Raw genomic sequence first — 17,443 nt, forward strand, 5'->3', positions numbered from 1 at the left:
TGGGTTACACCCACTTACCACAATCGCAATTATCTTACTTATCTCCCACATAACTCGTTAGTAAAATGAATATACTCCAGACTGGCTCCCTAAACATGAATACACATAAAAAGAGCTAAATTAGTTAGTTTTTAAATGATTCTTTGAAAAAGATTTTGCTCCCTCCAAAGAGCCATAAATCCCGTCTCTCCTGCTTATTACCATAACACCAACTGCAGCTGCTGTATTGCATAGGTCTAGATGAACTCAACTATGCTGACTCAAAGGACTAGCATCTGTAACATAGACCTTTCTAGAAATCTCTTTGACTTATGATGTTTGGAATACAGAACTTTTCTGCTGTTACAGTGTGAGGTCGTTGCGGTATAAGTAGCCGTTGTGATTACAACCCATTGCATCACATATCAAAGAGAAAAGAATTTCAACTTAAAAATAAAACAAGATTACAAAATAGATAAAAATTGTGGTGTTTTAGCATTTTTTAAGGTTAATTCTATAAAGAACTACAGAGTTTTCTTTAGGTTATGGTTTTGTTTAAGTTCGATAGAAGATTTGTGTACTACAAAACAACAATAACAAACAAAACATTCAAAAAAATAAAAAAATTTTATTAGCTAAAAAGCAAGTAACAATAAAGAAAACATTTCAGTTGACTCATGTAATAAAAAATTAAATGATAAATCCTTAAATTTAGTACAACACATATGTGACACCTGCATCATACAGACCAAAAGTTTGGACACACCTTAACTTTTGGTCTGTACTGTAATTATACTGATCTGCAGCAGAGATGCAATGATTCCCCTCCTCAATTCAGTAAATGCTGCAACATAGCATTTCACAAATGTACAATAAGATTTTTTTTATTTTCAGAAACAAATTCAACCAAACATTTTTGTCATGTTCACAAAAACAGATTCCTTCTAAACATATGTCTAGCTTTGCATCATATATATATATATATATACATATATATATATATATATATATATATATATATATATATATATATATATATATATATATATATATATATATATTTTTTTTTTTTTTTCAGGAGTTTCTGAACCCGAAAGAAATTCTAAATGTCTTCACTTTGTGACACAGCTACTCTGTTCCAGCTGCACACAAACATACAATGGAAAATCTTACGAACTTGTTGTGGCAGGTGCCGGATGTCAGTGAGAATATTTTCACTCATCTGAAGATAAACCAGAGGATTGAGAGCACTGTTCAGACACACAAGCCCCCGACTGATCTGATGACCTGTAAAAACATGTTTATCCCACCAAACACAGATATTCTGTTTGCTCTGAATTCTAGAAAAGAGACTTAGGTTCCTAAACACGTGATAAGGAATATAACAGACAGAGAAAAGAAGAATCAAGATGAAAAGAAATTTCACACACTTTTGTCTCAGTGTCTTCTTTATAGTGTTCCTGCGACAAAGAAAAAAAAAAGTCACATGTCCGTAGCAGCCCAGAGTGATGAGTAATGGGATACAAAATCCAGTGGTTGTCCACACAAGGCTGTATGTTAGGTAATCCTCAGTCTTTTCAAGGCTTGTAGAGTGAAAGCACTTTTCTGTGCCATTGACTGATTTTGGAAAAAAGATGTCTGGCATACTTTGAACACTCACCAAAAGCCAAACAAGGACTGAGATCAGCACAGAACGAGTCACAGTTAGTCTTCCCATCATTCTCAGAGGATGGACGATGGCCAGGTACCTGTACACACTAATACAGGTGAGGAACCCGATGCTGCAGTACAAGTTCACGTTGAAGCAGAATCTTGTCATCTTGCAGAAAGCGTCCCCAAAAACCCATTTCCTTCCGCTGAAGTAGTACAAAAAAAAAGGGCCCGAATCTGGCAACCCATTACATAGCAGGTCCGTACGAACGTGCGCTCTAAATGTTGTTCAAAAGAATATTCCCTGCACTTCAATGACCCCACCACCTCAACACACCTGTACCAATCTGGCAACCCAAATAATGAAGTTACACCACTCTTAGCAACGATTGGTCATTATCATTGCGTCTGAGCCTGGCACAGTGTGCACGAACGCATTTGTCACATCAAAACAACAACAAGAGAGCATCATCATGTCAGAGATTGTATCCATCGGGCGCTGAAAAAAGAAAGAAGAAGAAAAAGATGAAGAAATTAAACATGAATCCCAAGGTAGGCTTGAAGGATGTTGGGGCCGTATTTTTACATCATCCAGCCTTTTTTGCAGCTGCGCGATTTACTTAAAAATACTGATCGATTCGAGGTCAAGTTTGCACATAAACGACCCCGTTTGGCATCATTTCCGATGGAAAAGTCGAAATAAATTCTGATACCCAAGTTTCTAAAAAAGACGAGGTCTGATATGAGCTTCCACAACCGCGGAAAGCAAAGAAAAGTAAATAATGGGCGGATAACTGTTTTAACTCACGTTATCGTATTGTTTAATTGTTTTGCTAACACATATTAGTGCGTTCTGCATTTTCCGGTTTATGTCAATCTAAAAACTGCTGTTACTCTGTTATAACAGGACAGGTAGTCTGACTTTTTCAACAATGAGTGTGCCTTAAAATCTTGCAATGACATAAAATATGAATATACTGATATATATTTATAAATGGGTACATTTATTTATTAATTGTTTTTGGCAGTTTTGGTTCTACATAATGATGATATTTTGCACAGTTCTTCCTCAGCCAACAGTTTCTAACATTCCTAAGAGATGAGGAGTAACTATACAATACACCTGCAATGAAAACAATACAGTGAAAGGTCAACTGCTGCATAGTTAATGGCTGTATAGTAATTTTTAATTATAAAGAAATAGTAAGTTAAGTCTATTGGCATTAAATAGGCTCTTAAGCTTCTATTGATAATAATGTAATGAATTTTATTTGGCCATGCAGGAGCACTCAAAAAGTATCTGGGCATTGGAGGTGGTGCGGCATCCACATCCCAAGATGTTCCTGACATCCCTGAAGATGTAATCTCAGGTAATGCCTAATAATAATAACTTGTAAAGTAATTTAAAAAAAGTGACTGCATAACCCCTTTTTTTTCATTAACAGCAGCTGAAGAGACCCCTGGAGAAGATGATGGCAGCTGTGTTGTCTGTAAGTATTCTGCTATAGTAATTCTATTAGCTTTATCATTGATTATCGTATAATAATAATTATTGTTTTTTAAGCAGCAGAAGAAACTGCTGTACCCACATCTTGTGTTGAAGGGGAAAACGTTGATGCTGCTGCTGCTGGTAAGTTCAAATGTAGCCAATATGGAACCTAAATTAAGCTTATTGTTTCATTATTACTTAAAAGAAAGCCCTACATGTGCGCGCACACAAACACACACACAAAAGTGAAGGCACTTCTTTCCAACTTTCTGCTTCCAGCATCACAACAACTGTTATATAGATTTGATTGGACTGTTTGACCTTTCACTGTTTGCTTTTGTTAAAGTTTTTTATCTTATGTTCCAGAGGCTCCAAGAGAAGAGGAGCCTATTGGATCAAAAATTCCAGCAACCTCCAACCCAATTGATCCAGCTGAATGGCCAACCATACTGTCTGATCAAGTAAGACTGGATTTGGTGCAAAGAGGCCCTCTTCAAACTGATAAAGACTTCGACTATCCAAAATCACCCTCGAACCGAAGTTTTAGTCATTTTCATACACATCGGCAGCTTTCGAATGGTGAAAAAATAAAACGCTCATGGCTAGTGTATTCTGTAAAAAATGATGCAGTTTACTGCTTTTCCTGTAAACTGTTCTCAAGAAAATCTTCACGACTTATCAAAGATGGACAAAATGATTGGATAAATATTGGAAAAAATTTGAAATCCCATGAGACAAATGAAGACCACATCCACAATCTAATGGCATGGAAATTAGAGATAAGAATAAAAACAGAAAAAACTATTGATAAAACAGAAATGGAATTACTTCAAGCTTGAGCAAAACAGATGAAGACAAGTACTGGTTCGATTAGTTGCCATCATCCAGTCTCTAGCTGAACGGAACCTTGGCTTGAGGGGTGCAGTCGACAAACTGAATACCCCAAGTAATGGAAATTTCCTAAAAGAAGTTGAGCTACTTGCCAGATTTGACCCAGTTCTCCAGGACCATGTAAGACGCATTACAGATGGAAATGATCATACCACTTACCTGGGAAAAAACATTAAAAATTAACTAATTGATGTCATCAGCAAAAAAATCTGTAGTGCAATTGTTACTGAAATTAGGGAGTCAAAATATTTTTCCATCATCCTGGATTGCACTCCTGATGTAAGTCACCAAGAACAGATGTCAGTAATTGTAAGGATTGTCAGCTTAAAAAGTCATCCTGAAATAAAAGAACACTTTTTAGGTTTTTTGCCAGTACTCAACACCACAGGTCTTGGGCTATCTAATGACATTTTGGAGAGACTTAAAGAACTTAATATTAATTTTGATGAGTTCACAAGCCAGTCATATGATAACGGGTCAAATATGAAGGGTAAAAACAAAGGGGTCCAAGCAAGACTGTTACAAAAAAATCCTAGGGCACTTTATGTTCCATGTGGAACCCACACCCTAAATCTAATGGTTGCAGATGCTGCTAAAACGTCAGTGAAAACCATCAGTTTCTTTGGGATGGTGCAAAAACTGTACACCCTCTTTTCCTCTGCCACCCAAAGATGGTCTATTCTTAAGGAACATGCCAAAATAACTCTTAAGTCCTGGTCAGAAACAAGGTGGGAGAGCAGACTTAATAGTATTGAGCCTTTGTATCAACACCTGGAAAAATTGCGAGAAGCTTTGATCGATGTCAGAGAAAAGACAAATGATGCAACAACCAGAGTTGAGGCACAGTCCCTTGCTGATGAGTTAGGCTTGTACAAATTTCAGATTTGTACTGTAGTTTGGTACATGGTCTTATCCAACATAAACAAAACGAGTAAGCTTTTGCAATCTCCAACAATGCAGATTGATGTAGCTGTGACCCTAATAGATAAAACCAAAACAATGCTATTAGAGTACAGAAAAACAGGATTTGCTGAGGCCCAGTTGATGGCAAAAGAGCGATGTGGGAAGATGAATGTGGAGGCAGTTCTAAAAGAAAAACGCTTGCGCAACACCAAGAGACAGTTTAATTATGAAGCTCCTGACGAATCCATCACTAATGCTCTGTACAGGCTTGAGGTGTCATTCTTTAACATTGTTGTTGATACTGCTATTCAATCTGTTCAAGACCGTTTTGAAACCATTACAAATGTAAGGGACAAGTTCAGTGTGCTTTACAAGTTCCCCATCATGGATGAGAAGACCTTAACTAAAAATTGTGAGGTTCTAGGTGATGCTTTGACTGATGGCAATTTGAGTGACCTGGACTGGAGAGAATTAATTAACGAAATCCGAAACTTGCCAAATCTTCCAGATGGAATGACTACATTTGAGCTTCTTTGTTACCTCCAGGAAAAACAGCTGACTGATTTATACCCAAACTTTTGGGTTGGGCTCAGAATAGCAAGTACAATACCTGTAACAGTCGCATCTGCAGAGAGAAGTTTCTCCAAGTTAAAATTAATTAAAACATATCTAAGGTCAACTATGGGACAGGAGCGTCTTTCAGGACCAGCCATGATCAGCATCAACCACCAAGTGGGGAAAGAATTAGATGACATCATAAACCACTTTGCGGCCGCTAAGGCAAGAAGAATGAAAATTTAATATTTGTAAATGACTGCTTTCATTTCAAAGCAGCTCTTTGAGCTGTAGTGTGATCTTGGATGGTTTTATTGTTATTTGTTGCTGTTTTTAATTATTTGGACTTTTGTGAAGGTCATTTGTTGAGTGCCTAAAGTTACATTAAAATATATATATATATATATATATATATATATATATATATATATATATATATATATATATATATATATATATATATATACCGTATATATACATTTGTCATTCATATTTTTTTCTTTGCACTTTTAAAATTGGTTTGGCACCACTAAATGTGCGTCCAGCATGCAAGCAATATACTGTATTCAATTCTTGTGCAGCAGCATTAACACTTTCACAAAATGTATTATTAATAATTAGATCTCATTTATATAACAACAACAGTTACGCTTTGTTGGTGCTGCTGATCAGTTAGGGGCCCACAAATTAAATTTCGCTTAGGGCCCCCGGAAGACCAGGGCCGGCCCTGTGTATTGACAATAAGAATAATGCATTATGGGATATGAACGAAGCACGAAGCCTTCTGTTAAAAGCAATTGCTACCCGTTATGTTAATAAAAGAAGTTAACACAGCACATCCGTACTGAAGAGAGTTATTCCCTGCAACTCTAAAACACTACATACTGTAACGACCCAGAGTTTGGACAGAGCTGCAGGTGGCTGGCACCCCTTCTTTCTGCCAGATGCTACACCACAGTGTATGTCAATCAGCGGTGGGCTGGTGACTGGTGGGAGAGAGGGGGCGGGGTCTATCTGTGGGTGTGTGTGCGTGTGCTTTTGGTGAACGTTCTCGCTGGAGTTAGAAGAAGCTGCCTGTGCCTGTTGGTTCGTGCTGTAACCGTTCTGAGATACAGAAACATTAATAAAGACCTGTTTGACAACCGCCCGCCTAAGGAGCTTCCTTGCAGCTACTAGAGGTAAGATCGGGCCTAAAAAAATCCAGCCCGACCCGACACAGGCCCGTGGGCAATAAAGCCGAACCCGGTCCGAACCCGACCAATTAACTTGATTTGCAGGCCCGAGCCCGAAGCAAACCCGAAATTTCAATTTATCCCATAGTATTTTTGGCAAAAAAACTTCAGATTTCTTAAAGGTAAAATAATCTACATATTTTTATGATCATGAAAGTTCTCTTTCAACATTCGTTTCGGTATCTCACTATGGGACACGCCCCCTGCGCTGTCCCCCAGAAGCTCTTTTTCATTACGCCAGTCTTGACTGGCAGACAGAAGGTGACGCCTGCTCTCAGGAGGCGGGACTTCCTCCTGCTATAAGAGCCGGACGCCATCTTCTCTCCTCAGTCTAACACCTCTTTTCGCTCCCAAAAGCATCCTCAGACGGCAGGTGTAGTGTCCGAAGCTAGCTTAACTGTTCTTAGAGCGAGCTAACAACTCGGTCGCTGAACGCTAGTCGGTGTTACATAGCTTGTCTGGGTTACGCGGTTGGTTTGTCTCCAAACAGCACCCGTTAGAACTAGTCACCATACTAGTATTTTTCGTGCTTCGCTCTCAACCGGAGTCGACAAAGTCGTCATGGAGCCTGAACCTTTCCTCGCCATGGAAACGGTCAGACCTCTGCCTAGAGCTTGCGCATGTGGCAGCAAAATTGCCGGGGCAGACACCCATTCTGCCTGTGCTGCGTGTCCGGGGCTGCAACATGCCCAGGACGCGTTAGCATCTCCGGCTAGCTACGAGCATTGTGCGCGCCTCTCCCTCAAGACCCTGAGACGCAGACTAGCGCGCCAAGCTAGTCTGTCCAAGGCGGACCCGGTCTTGGGGGTAACCAGCCCTCCACTACCAGAGGAATCTACTCAGGGAGAGGTGGCAGGCATGAGCTGGGGCGACCAACTGGATGCGGTCGCGCCACTCGAGGGCATGGAGGAGCAGGAGGCAGCGCCCCCGGAGTTCCAGGACACGGTGGACACAGTGCTTGACTCCGGAGACGAGTCCATCAGCCTCGGCTCTGAGGAGGACGAGGAGGAGAGCGAGCCTTTCCTTCTGCCATCGGCTGCAAAGCCGCTGGCTGCGGGCGACGCGTGCGGCTGCTTCCCAAACCCGACTGCCGCGATGGACCTGCACGATGTCTGCAGAAGAGCAGCTGAAAAGCTGAGCATTAAGTGGCCTGAAGCCCTCACTGAGACCACCACGTCTCGCTATGAGGGATAAAGACTGCCTAAAGCCAAGTCTTCCAGCAGACAGCTGCTGCCAGTGTTCCCTGAGTGCTTGGAAGCGACCAGGACCTGGAGCACCCCCTTTTTAGCCAAAAGCCCCGTCCTGGGAGGCTCGGCTTTGGACTGGGCCAACATGGAGGAGAACGGATTTTCGCATATCCCTCCAGTCGAACCGCTGCTGGCATCCCACCTGCACCCGACGCAGAAGTCCACCATGACTTCCGCGGGCCCCGACCTGCCCTCGAAAGCTTACTGCTTCCAGTCAACTCTCACCGAAAAGGGCTACAAGGCCGTTGCCTAATCGGTGAAAGCCCTGAATGCATCTTCTCTGCTCCTAGCCTACCAGGCAGAGCTGCAGGAACAGATGTCAGCCACACTGTGACAAAGTAGTTATCTACCCTTCACCGGTCTATCATAATTCATCACTTTTAGACACATAATGCATAATCACAACCTGTTTAAGACTTCTTTGATTTTTGTAATGTTTCTCACCTTCTCTTCCTGTTGCCCAAGGAACAAAATGGTGGCCAAGGCCTTTACTTCCTGTTTAATAGTTGGGCACAGGAAGTGAAAAGAATTTGGATTTCTTTGTATATACATTTTGTTGTAATGATTTCAGTTGTTTGTTTATTTATGTATGTCTTTATTTGCAGGACTTTAACTGTATTATTTACAAGACATTTCGATCTTTTGTTGTAATTATTTGAAACGTTTGTTTAAATGTGACTTCCTTCCTGGGCGTGGCCAGCCAATTAAGTGGAGCCCATAAAAGAAGGAGCTCAGTGTGAAGGAGGGCATGTGTGAGCTGTGCAGCCAGAGTGTGAGACCAGAGAATAAAACCTGTCCCTGAACTTAAGAGTCATCTGCCTTCTATGTACACCAGGCCACTCTGGTCACATCTCATTGTGACATTTTGGTGTCAGAAGTGGGATTGAAGGCCTGTAGGAGGCAGCACAAAGATGACAACCAGGCAAAAGAAACCTCCAAATGAGAGCCGCCCAGAAGTTTCCCCGGATGTTGGTGACCAGCCGGGTGCAGCAGGTGGCCAATCTGAAGATGCCGGCAGTGTGGCTGAACTTAATAGTCTCCTTCGCGGCCTGTTGCAACAGCAAGCAGAGCGAGATGCCCAGGCTGAGCAGGAGATCAGGCGTCAGGAGGACCGGTGGAGAAAAATCCAGCACCAGTTTGTTCAACTCCAGCAGGAGGTTCAGAAGGACCATCAGGAGCGGACAGAAGTGGTGGCTGGCTCCACATCCCCCATTCTTCAAGCAGCGGAGAGTGGTTCACCTTCTCAAGACAGGTCAGTGGGACATCGGCACTCCAGTTTTGAGTGGTATCCAGGGTGGAAAAGCCCCAAAATGCAGCCCTACAATGAATCACATATCCCTCCAGTCGAACCGCTGCTGGCATCCCACCTGCACCCGACGCAGAAGTCCACCATGACTTCCGCGGGCCCCGCCCTGCCCTCGAAAGCTGACTGCTTCCAGTCAACTCTCATCGAGAAGCGCTACAAGGCCGTTGCCGCATCGGTGAAAGCCCTGAATGCATCTTCTCTGCTCCTAGCCTACCAGGCAGAGCTGCAGGAACAGATGTCAGCCACACCAACCCCAGACCTGTGGAACGAGCTATGCGTGGTCACAGACCTTTGTCTGCGCCTCCACAGGTCCGCAGTCCAAGCCTCTGGGCGAGCCATGGCCCTCATGGTAGTCCCGGAAAGAGCCTGGTGGCTGAACTTATCTAGTCTCTCTCAGAAGGAGAAGACTCAACTACTCGATGTGCCGGTGGACCCAAAGAGCCTATTTGGACCAGCGGTGGCCACTATGCAAAGGCGCTGTGAGGAGAAGAAACGGGAAGGTGAAGCACTGCAGCTGTGTCTGCCCAGGAAGGTACCTCCTTCTACCCCAGCTGCACCACATCTTTCCTACGCTCAAGCGGTAGCTAGACCAGCTTACCGCACTCCGAAACGCCAGCCTCAGCCAGGTGACCGGAGCCACGGAAAGCCTGCTGAGGCCAGAGGGGCCTGAGCCAAGAAACCGTTTGCTCCCAACGTGACAACGGCAGCCCAGCCAGCGCCTCCTGTCGCGCAGAGCGCAAAGAAAAAGAGGCGTGCCACCTAGGGCGCAACCACCAGGGACGGAGAGTGGTCACCGTCGGGTGCTTGCTTCGGTGACGTGCATTCTCGCCCTACACAAGTTCAAGATATAAGATTCAAGATTCTTTTATTTGTCACATACAAAGTTATATTTAGCAAATACAACCAGTAGTGAAATGTAACCCAGGTCCAAGTGGAGGGATATTTCTTTCCTCACCACGGGTGTTGTCATGGGAACCGTGCAAACAAGACAGGTGATCATCACAGACACCACAGACAGATCACCACTGACAGGCTGGGGAGCCACTCACGAGGGCAGGACAGTGAACGGTCTGTGGGGCTCCCACATGCGATCAGTTCACATAAACTGCTTGGAACTCCTGGCAGTGTCTCTTGGACTGAAACATTTCTTACCCTTCCTGAAAGGGTGCCATGTTTTAGTCAGGACCGACAATACCACAGTGGTGGCGAATATCAACAGACAAGGAGTGCTGCGCTCACTTCAGTTGCACACACTAGCACACAGACTGATTATGTGGAGCAGCTCCCGACTTCTGTCGCTGCGGGCCATCCATGTACCGGGGATAATGAACCGGGGAGCCGACCTGCTCTCCAGAGGGAACCCGCGTAACAGGGAATGGAAACTCCACAGCCAGGTGGTAGCCCAGATGTGGAGCATTTACGGTCAAGCAGAGGTCGATCTGCCTGACTGTAAATGCTCCACATCTGGGCTTCCACCTGGCTGTGGAGCTCAGTGTCAGATGTTCTACTCTCTGACGGACTAGAGTGCCCCCCGGGGGTGGACGCTCTAGTGCACGAGTGGCCGTGCCGACTTCTGTATGCGTTCCCACCGTTGGAGTTGATTGCCCCTACCCTCACCAGGGTTCGGGAGGGGAAACACTCTCTCTTCCTCGTAGCCCCTCGGTGGCCCGGTGAACACTGGCTAGCGGACATCATTCAGATGCTGCACAGCCAACCGCATCTGCCTTTTCGCAGGGACCTCCTGTCGCAGGCCCGCGGGGAAATTTTTCATCCTCACCTGGAACGCCTGGCTCTGTGGGCCTGGCCCGTGAAAGGCTGAATCTCATGGCAGCGGGACTCCCGCAGAACGTCGTGGACACGATCCAGAGTGCCAGAGTGCGGTCTACCCACTCCGCCTACGGCGCCAAATTGCGCGTTTTTGAGGACTGGTGCGTAAAAATGGCCGTAATGCCTTTCCAGAGCCCCGTCCCAGTCATTCTATCGTTCTTTCAGGAACTGATTGAAAAAGGTTTGTCCTTTTCCACCATTAAAGTGTATCTGGCGGCCATATTCGCCTGTCACATTGGTTTTAATGACAAAACAGTGGGCCAGCATCCGCTTTTTTGTCAGTTTATGAGGGGCGCACGTCGGCTCCGACCGATGTCGAAAAGCCTTGTTGCTCCTTGAGATTTACCCGGGGTGCTGGACGCACTGTCGTGTGCACCGTTTGAGCCACTGAGGAAAGTGAGCCTCAAAGCGCTCTCTTTTAAAACAGCTCTGCTTATTGCACTAGCTTCTGCTAAGCGAGTGAGCGACATCCATGCGTTGTCAGTTCACCCGTCCTGTTTGCAGTTCTCTAGAGGGGATTCTAAAGTTTTGTTGAAACCGAATCCGGCATTTATGCCCAAGGTTTTCAACCCTACCACCCCATTGAGTTTTTGGAATTCAACCCGCCTCCTTTTTCCTCTACGGAGCAAGAGAGGCTTCACACATTGTGTCCTGTGCGGGCACTGCGCATTTATGTGGAGAGGACGGCTGGCTTCAGAAAATCTGAGCAGCTGTTTGTGTTGTGGGCTTCTCCTCACACAGGTAAGCCCATAACCAAACAACGCCTGTCACACTGGGTTGTGGGCGCTATAACCATGGCTTATAACAGCAAGGGGTTAACACCCCCGGCGGGCCTGCGCGCTCATTCCACTCGCGGCATGGCATCATCATGGGCAGTTTTTCAGGGCATCTCTCTGGATGACGTGTGCACGGCTGCCAGTTGGGCAACACCTCCCACTTTCATCAGATTTTATAGACAGGATGTCACTAGATCAGGGCTGCCTCACGCAGTGCTAGGTGTGGGGTCCACACCTACACCTGTATGATCAGCCTGGTTGTTCTCTGTTGGTCTTCGGAGTAAGCTTATCTGGCAATACGGGAGTCTCTACATCCCATAGTGAGATACCGAAACAAATGTCGAAAAAGAACTTTAGGTTAAGAACTTAACCCCGGTTCTCTGAAACACGAGTGAGGTATCTCACCAGATCACCCTCCTTGCCTGGAGCGAGAAAAGGTGTGCTTACTTAGACTGAGGAGAGAAGATGGCGTCCGGCTCTTATAGCAGGAGGAAGTCCCACCTCCTGAGAGCAGACGTCACCTTCTGTCTGCCAGTCAAGGCTGGCGTAATGAAAAAGAACTTCTGGGGGACAGCGCAGGGGGCGTGTCCCATAGTGAGATACCTCACTCATGTTACAGAGAACCGGGGTTAAGTTCTTAACCTAAAGTTATTTTCTTTTGAACAGAGAGTGGTCGCTGCAGCCGCGCGCGTAGTCAAGCTCGCTGTTGTGGCATAGAGTTACCCGAATTTCGGGTTGGGTCGGGTTCTGACTCGGGCTCGGGCTTAAGATCTTATCTCTAGCAGCTACTAAAATACTTAAGTTAACGAGGTCTTGGTCTCCGGTCTACGCAGCACACGGCAGGCTCATTCAGTAACAAAAAACTAAATTAAATCGATATGAAACTCACGTAAACTACCGTAAATTCCGGACTACAAAGCGCACCCGATTATTAGCCGCACCCACCCATTTTCACGTGTTTAACTAACTTTATACATACACAAGCCGCGTCGGGATACAAGCCGCATGAATTAGGCAACATTGTCATCCTGACGGATCACTTCCTGACTCAGAGTGTGAGTGTGATTTATTAGCACACAGTGGGTGGAGTCAGTTTAGCCTCAGGCTCATGTCTTTGAGTCTATCTGCATCTGCCAAACAGTATGCACCTCTATTCTGTTCATAAGTTCCTCAGTTATGGTTTTTATTTTATTTTTATTTTTTTAACTTATTGACAATGTAGGTATCACACATAAAATTACAAACAGTAACCATATAATCAACATTACATCCCTCAGTTATGATGAGGAAATTTACATCCCCGATCCCCCATTTCCCATGAGTCTTAGGGGCTAAAGGCGGGGCCAACGCCCGGCTCGCCATTCTGTTGTACGTGTTTAAGAATGAGTATCAGCAGTGCATGGAGGGGTGAACGGGTAAAGCTCTCCTTCCGCTTGTGTCGCGGCAGCGTTATGGGAGTAACAGGGCTGGTTAAAAAACACACCGGTAAAATACAGCAGCGGCGACTGAAAAGCGCGCGCCTCAGCGCGATACGCGCGCCTCCTCGCGGCGCGTGGGTCAGAAGTTTCCTTCCACAACAAACACTTGCTCCGCGGACGCCTCGAGTAAGCCCTGGCTGCAGCCTGCAGAATGTCTCGACGCCTCTGCGCTCCGCGCTCCCGCGCGCTCCTTGTCTCCCCTTCCTATCTACTCCGACAGCTCTGGCCAGCGCGGCTTCAAGGAGGAGCGCTTCGTCCCCATTGCGCCGGTGGACGGAGCAAATCGTGTCTGTGCAGAGCAATCGGACTTAATACTGTACGTTTTGTGTATGAGGGGCGGATGCGTTGTTACGTGTGGGAGCCTTCAGACTGCCATCGGCCCCGCAGCTCACACGACACGCAGTCTCCATCTCACACGGAGGCTGTGAGCGTTTCAATGCAAAACTCTGCTCAGTCCTTAGAAACCGTTAACACGACCACGTCAATTTGTGTTTCCAGTCGTGTCCCGACAAAATAAAGGCTGATATTATTGCCACATATTTACGTGCAGCCAGCCGAGTCACTATGACTCAGAGGTAAATGCACTCATGAGCATGCGCTGTTCTCTCCGTCACGCAGCTGACCGGCTTTTCCAAACCCGTTAGTGATTTTTTAACGCTGCTTTTAACTATTGCTTTTAACTTGAAAGCTGCATCATATTGTAGCGGCGATCACGTGCACGTTGGGTCTAATGGCACCAAAGGATTCTGGGATGCGGCTGGGCATGCGTGTTTCGTTTTGTTGAACCATGACTGAAGTGTCTAAGACCTGAATTGAGGTCCATGCTGTTTGGCTGCTTAGAGGTGTGTTGAAAAATAAATGACTTGTGTTTGGTGTTAGAGAATTCAAACCACTCACTGTGTCCGAAAATACGTACATGGCGGCCGCCAATATAATCCAATAATTAGCCGCGTCACTGAATAAGCCGCAGGGCTGTAAGCGCAGGAAAAAAGTAGCGGCTTGTAGTCCGGAAATTACGGTACGTTTTTCACAAGTACAACTTACTTTGTCATTCCTCATGGTGGAAATTCTGTCCTCCGGCACATTTCTATCCCTTAAAAAGGAATAAAGAGGCTCCCGCTGATTTTCCATCTTTTCCCACAGTCCATCAAGACGAGAATGAAATATCCCGCGAGAAGGTGACGTTTTACTGTAAACAACTATTTTGTTATAACGTGATACGTTTCTCGTTATAACCTTATACGTTTCTCGTTATAATGAGATACGTTTCTCGTTATAACGAGAAACTGTTCCAAAAAATATTTTTCGCGTTTCCATAAGAAACCTTCCAGTTCAGTGACATTTTTAAAAGTTGGACTAGGACATCTTTCAAAAATGTACTTAAAAATATCTGTTTTGAGGGCTTTCATGAGGTTTCTTTTTCTTGTTTTTAATTTCTTTATATAATTTTTTTCCCCTAAGATAATTAAACGTTTTTTTTCAATAAGATTTATTTTCTTAGTTCTAATTTGTCTCTTTATTTGTAAGTTGTCTGTTTAAGTATTAAGCATTATTCTGTTTTTTTTGTTTTTACCGTGTTGACAAACTTTTTCCAAATACGACAACACTGACACGTGAACACCATTCAAAGGTCAAGACAAATTGAATATATCCCCTAACTCACTGAATACTGTTCAATTATCTGTTTCTTACCAGTTTATTTTCTTAAAAGCCATCATTGAAAGAATGTTTTTTCTCTAATGATTCTTGTTATGAACTGCTCCTGTTATTTAGAATATATTATGTAACTTTGGAAATCAAATTAAACTTCTGACAACAAAACGGCATACAGTCTCAAGATAGTAACACATCAAAACTTTTTTGCACTGAAAGATTGAAAATGACTGAAATGTGAAGCTTGAATCTTCTCCCTACTTTGTATAAAGTTAATTCTATGGTCACACATACAACTGCTTTTGTGCGATGGAGAGACATCGGCAGAATTTTCAAGGTCAGCTGCTGCCGCCGGATTTTTTGGGATATTGTTGGCATTGTTGGCATGACTGCAGATAGCGGCAGTCTTCGTGGGGATGAGGCTAAATCGCAGGCTGGCAGCGGCTCTGATTGGGCGATGTGTAAATGCCTCTGGTCGGCAGTGGTCCATTTCAGGTGAGGGGGTATATAAAAAGTGGGTCATTGCATCACTGGTCATTCAGATTTTTTACACCAATTATCTTGTCAATTTACAATTTTTTAAACAACAAGCCTTCCAAGAAAGCTCAATGTTCTGTCTTCTTTTTATACCTCTGAGCATCAACTACGATTCATCAATACGCAGGTCTCTAAGTCGCTCTGGTGCTATCAATCCCTCATCCCCATTTTGACTTATGGAGGCCAGATCGCCAAATTGATCAAATCACCTCCGGCCATTGCTGAGTGCCTGTGCTATTGACCGAGTGAGTGCCACTGACCGATGTCAAAAAATCAGCCAGTTGCCATTTAATTTTAACTTTCTCTTAAAATTACAGACGCTGCAGGGCGTGTGAAAATACTGCCTACTGATTACAAATGCCACAGTGCGGCCACTTGCCGAATTTGCCAGAAAATTAACATTTAGGTTGCAGTGGTGTGGAATTTTGGTCTATGTGACCGTAGTCTAAGTGAATGTTTTAGATGGTTGTTTAAGATGAATCTCAAGTACACAGCATATTCTGTATTTATAAAACTCTGCGTGTAATTACACCAGTGGCTACTGCTTTTGTCCAGCTGAAGGTTAGGGCAGGAACACAACTCCTAACAAGTAAAGGAAAATCTCAATGAAGGTTGTATCCACAGCATTTAGTGTTCACTTCACAGATTATTAAAATAGTGAGGCTATTGTATTGAGGTGATAGATAAACTTTATTTTATGTTTTCCACAAAAAGGCTTGGTGTAAAACTGAAGGGAGATCATCTGGTGATCAGCTGTAAAGGCACCTGAAGGGCTTTGCTTAAATCCTGTTTTCTTATTATGCAAAAGGTAAATGTTCACTGTTTGTCTACACCTCACAATGTATCAAAATGTTTCTACATCTGGCTCATTACTATTGTAAGGCAGTTACTTCAACATAGGATAACCCCCTGTCAGCCTATTCTTATTAGTTAAAGAAGTAACCAAGGTTATAATAGTTTCGGATTTTTTATTAGTTTTAGTTTTTATTTAGTTTTGAATTTTTGTTTTTAAATTTATTTAGTTTTAATTAGTTTTTAGAGGCTGCTTTACTAGTTTTTATTAGTTTTTATTTTTTGAAATTGCTTCGTTTTAGTTTTGTTTTTATTAGTTTTAGTGTTAGTTTTAGTTTCTTCTTTTTTTTTTTTTTTGTAAATTAGGATATTTGTCAGGTGCATGATTCAAAATCACCAGAATAAGTATTGTATGATAAAAACGCAATCAAAGATACATTTTGAAACACTTATTATTCAGAGGACACAAGGACAACCATCCTTAAATTAAAATACAACAGCCGATAACAGCATTACGTTATCTGCTCTCGCTTCTTTTTCGGGGGAGGGCGGGCGACAGGCTAGCTTGTCTAGGTACTGTTGATTTGCGTTGTTGTGTGCGCTTTTTAAATGTACTTTTAGATTCGTAGGGTTTTTCCCTTTGAGGAGCGTTCCACAAATTTTGTCTCCTGCTTCGACCAAAAGGCACTTACTTTAGTTTTCGACGCTGTTATATTCAAAAAAGTCCCAAATAGGACTCTCCCGCTTTCTCCCAACGTTTAATGCAGCCATCACGCTTATGTAAATGTCTATGACAACGCTAGCCGGCAGTGTCCGACAGACATCATGTGACGTCACAGAGTCAAGTACGTGATGCCGTAAGGTTCAGATTAAAGCCCTGCGCGGGACTATTTTCTTCATCCCGCCCGCGCCCGCTGAATTTCTGACCAATCCCACCCGCTCCCGCAACGTATGCGTTACACTCCCGCCCACACCCGCAATATGTATGTCCACTCCCGCCCGCACCCGCAAAACTCATAGAATTTAGTCCCGCACAGTAATAGAGATGCATTGATTTTGTATTGTCTCCCGTCCCGCAGGAAAAAAACACGTATTTGTATTGATATTATTAAAGAGATTCATGTCCCT

General features: G+C 43.9%; 1 protein-coding gene across 1 annotated transcript; it reads right to left on the reverse strand.

Annotated features, from left to right (window-relative positions):
* Window positions 1–1,056: 1,056 nt before the first annotated feature.
* LOC111947623 (P2Y purinoceptor 1-like) lies at window positions 1,057–4,129 on the reverse strand. Its single transcript, XM_023956249.1, has 2 exons — window positions 4,102–4,129; window positions 1,057–1,866 (listed from the first exon to the last, which is right to left on the reverse strand). The coding sequence occupies exons 1-2, from the start codon at window positions 4,127–4,129 to the stop codon at window positions 1,082–1,084; spliced, it is 813 nt and encodes a 270-aa protein (XP_023812017.1). The 3' UTR covers window positions 1,057–1,081.
* Between the last annotated feature and the right edge of the window lie 13,314 nt (window positions 4,130–17,443).

Source organism: Oryzias latipes, chromosome 7 (assembly GCF_002234675.1).
Source record: "Oryzias latipes chromosome 7, ASM223467v1".
Lineage (NCBI taxonomy): Eukaryota > Metazoa > Chordata > Actinopteri > Beloniformes > Adrianichthyidae > Oryzias > Oryzias latipes.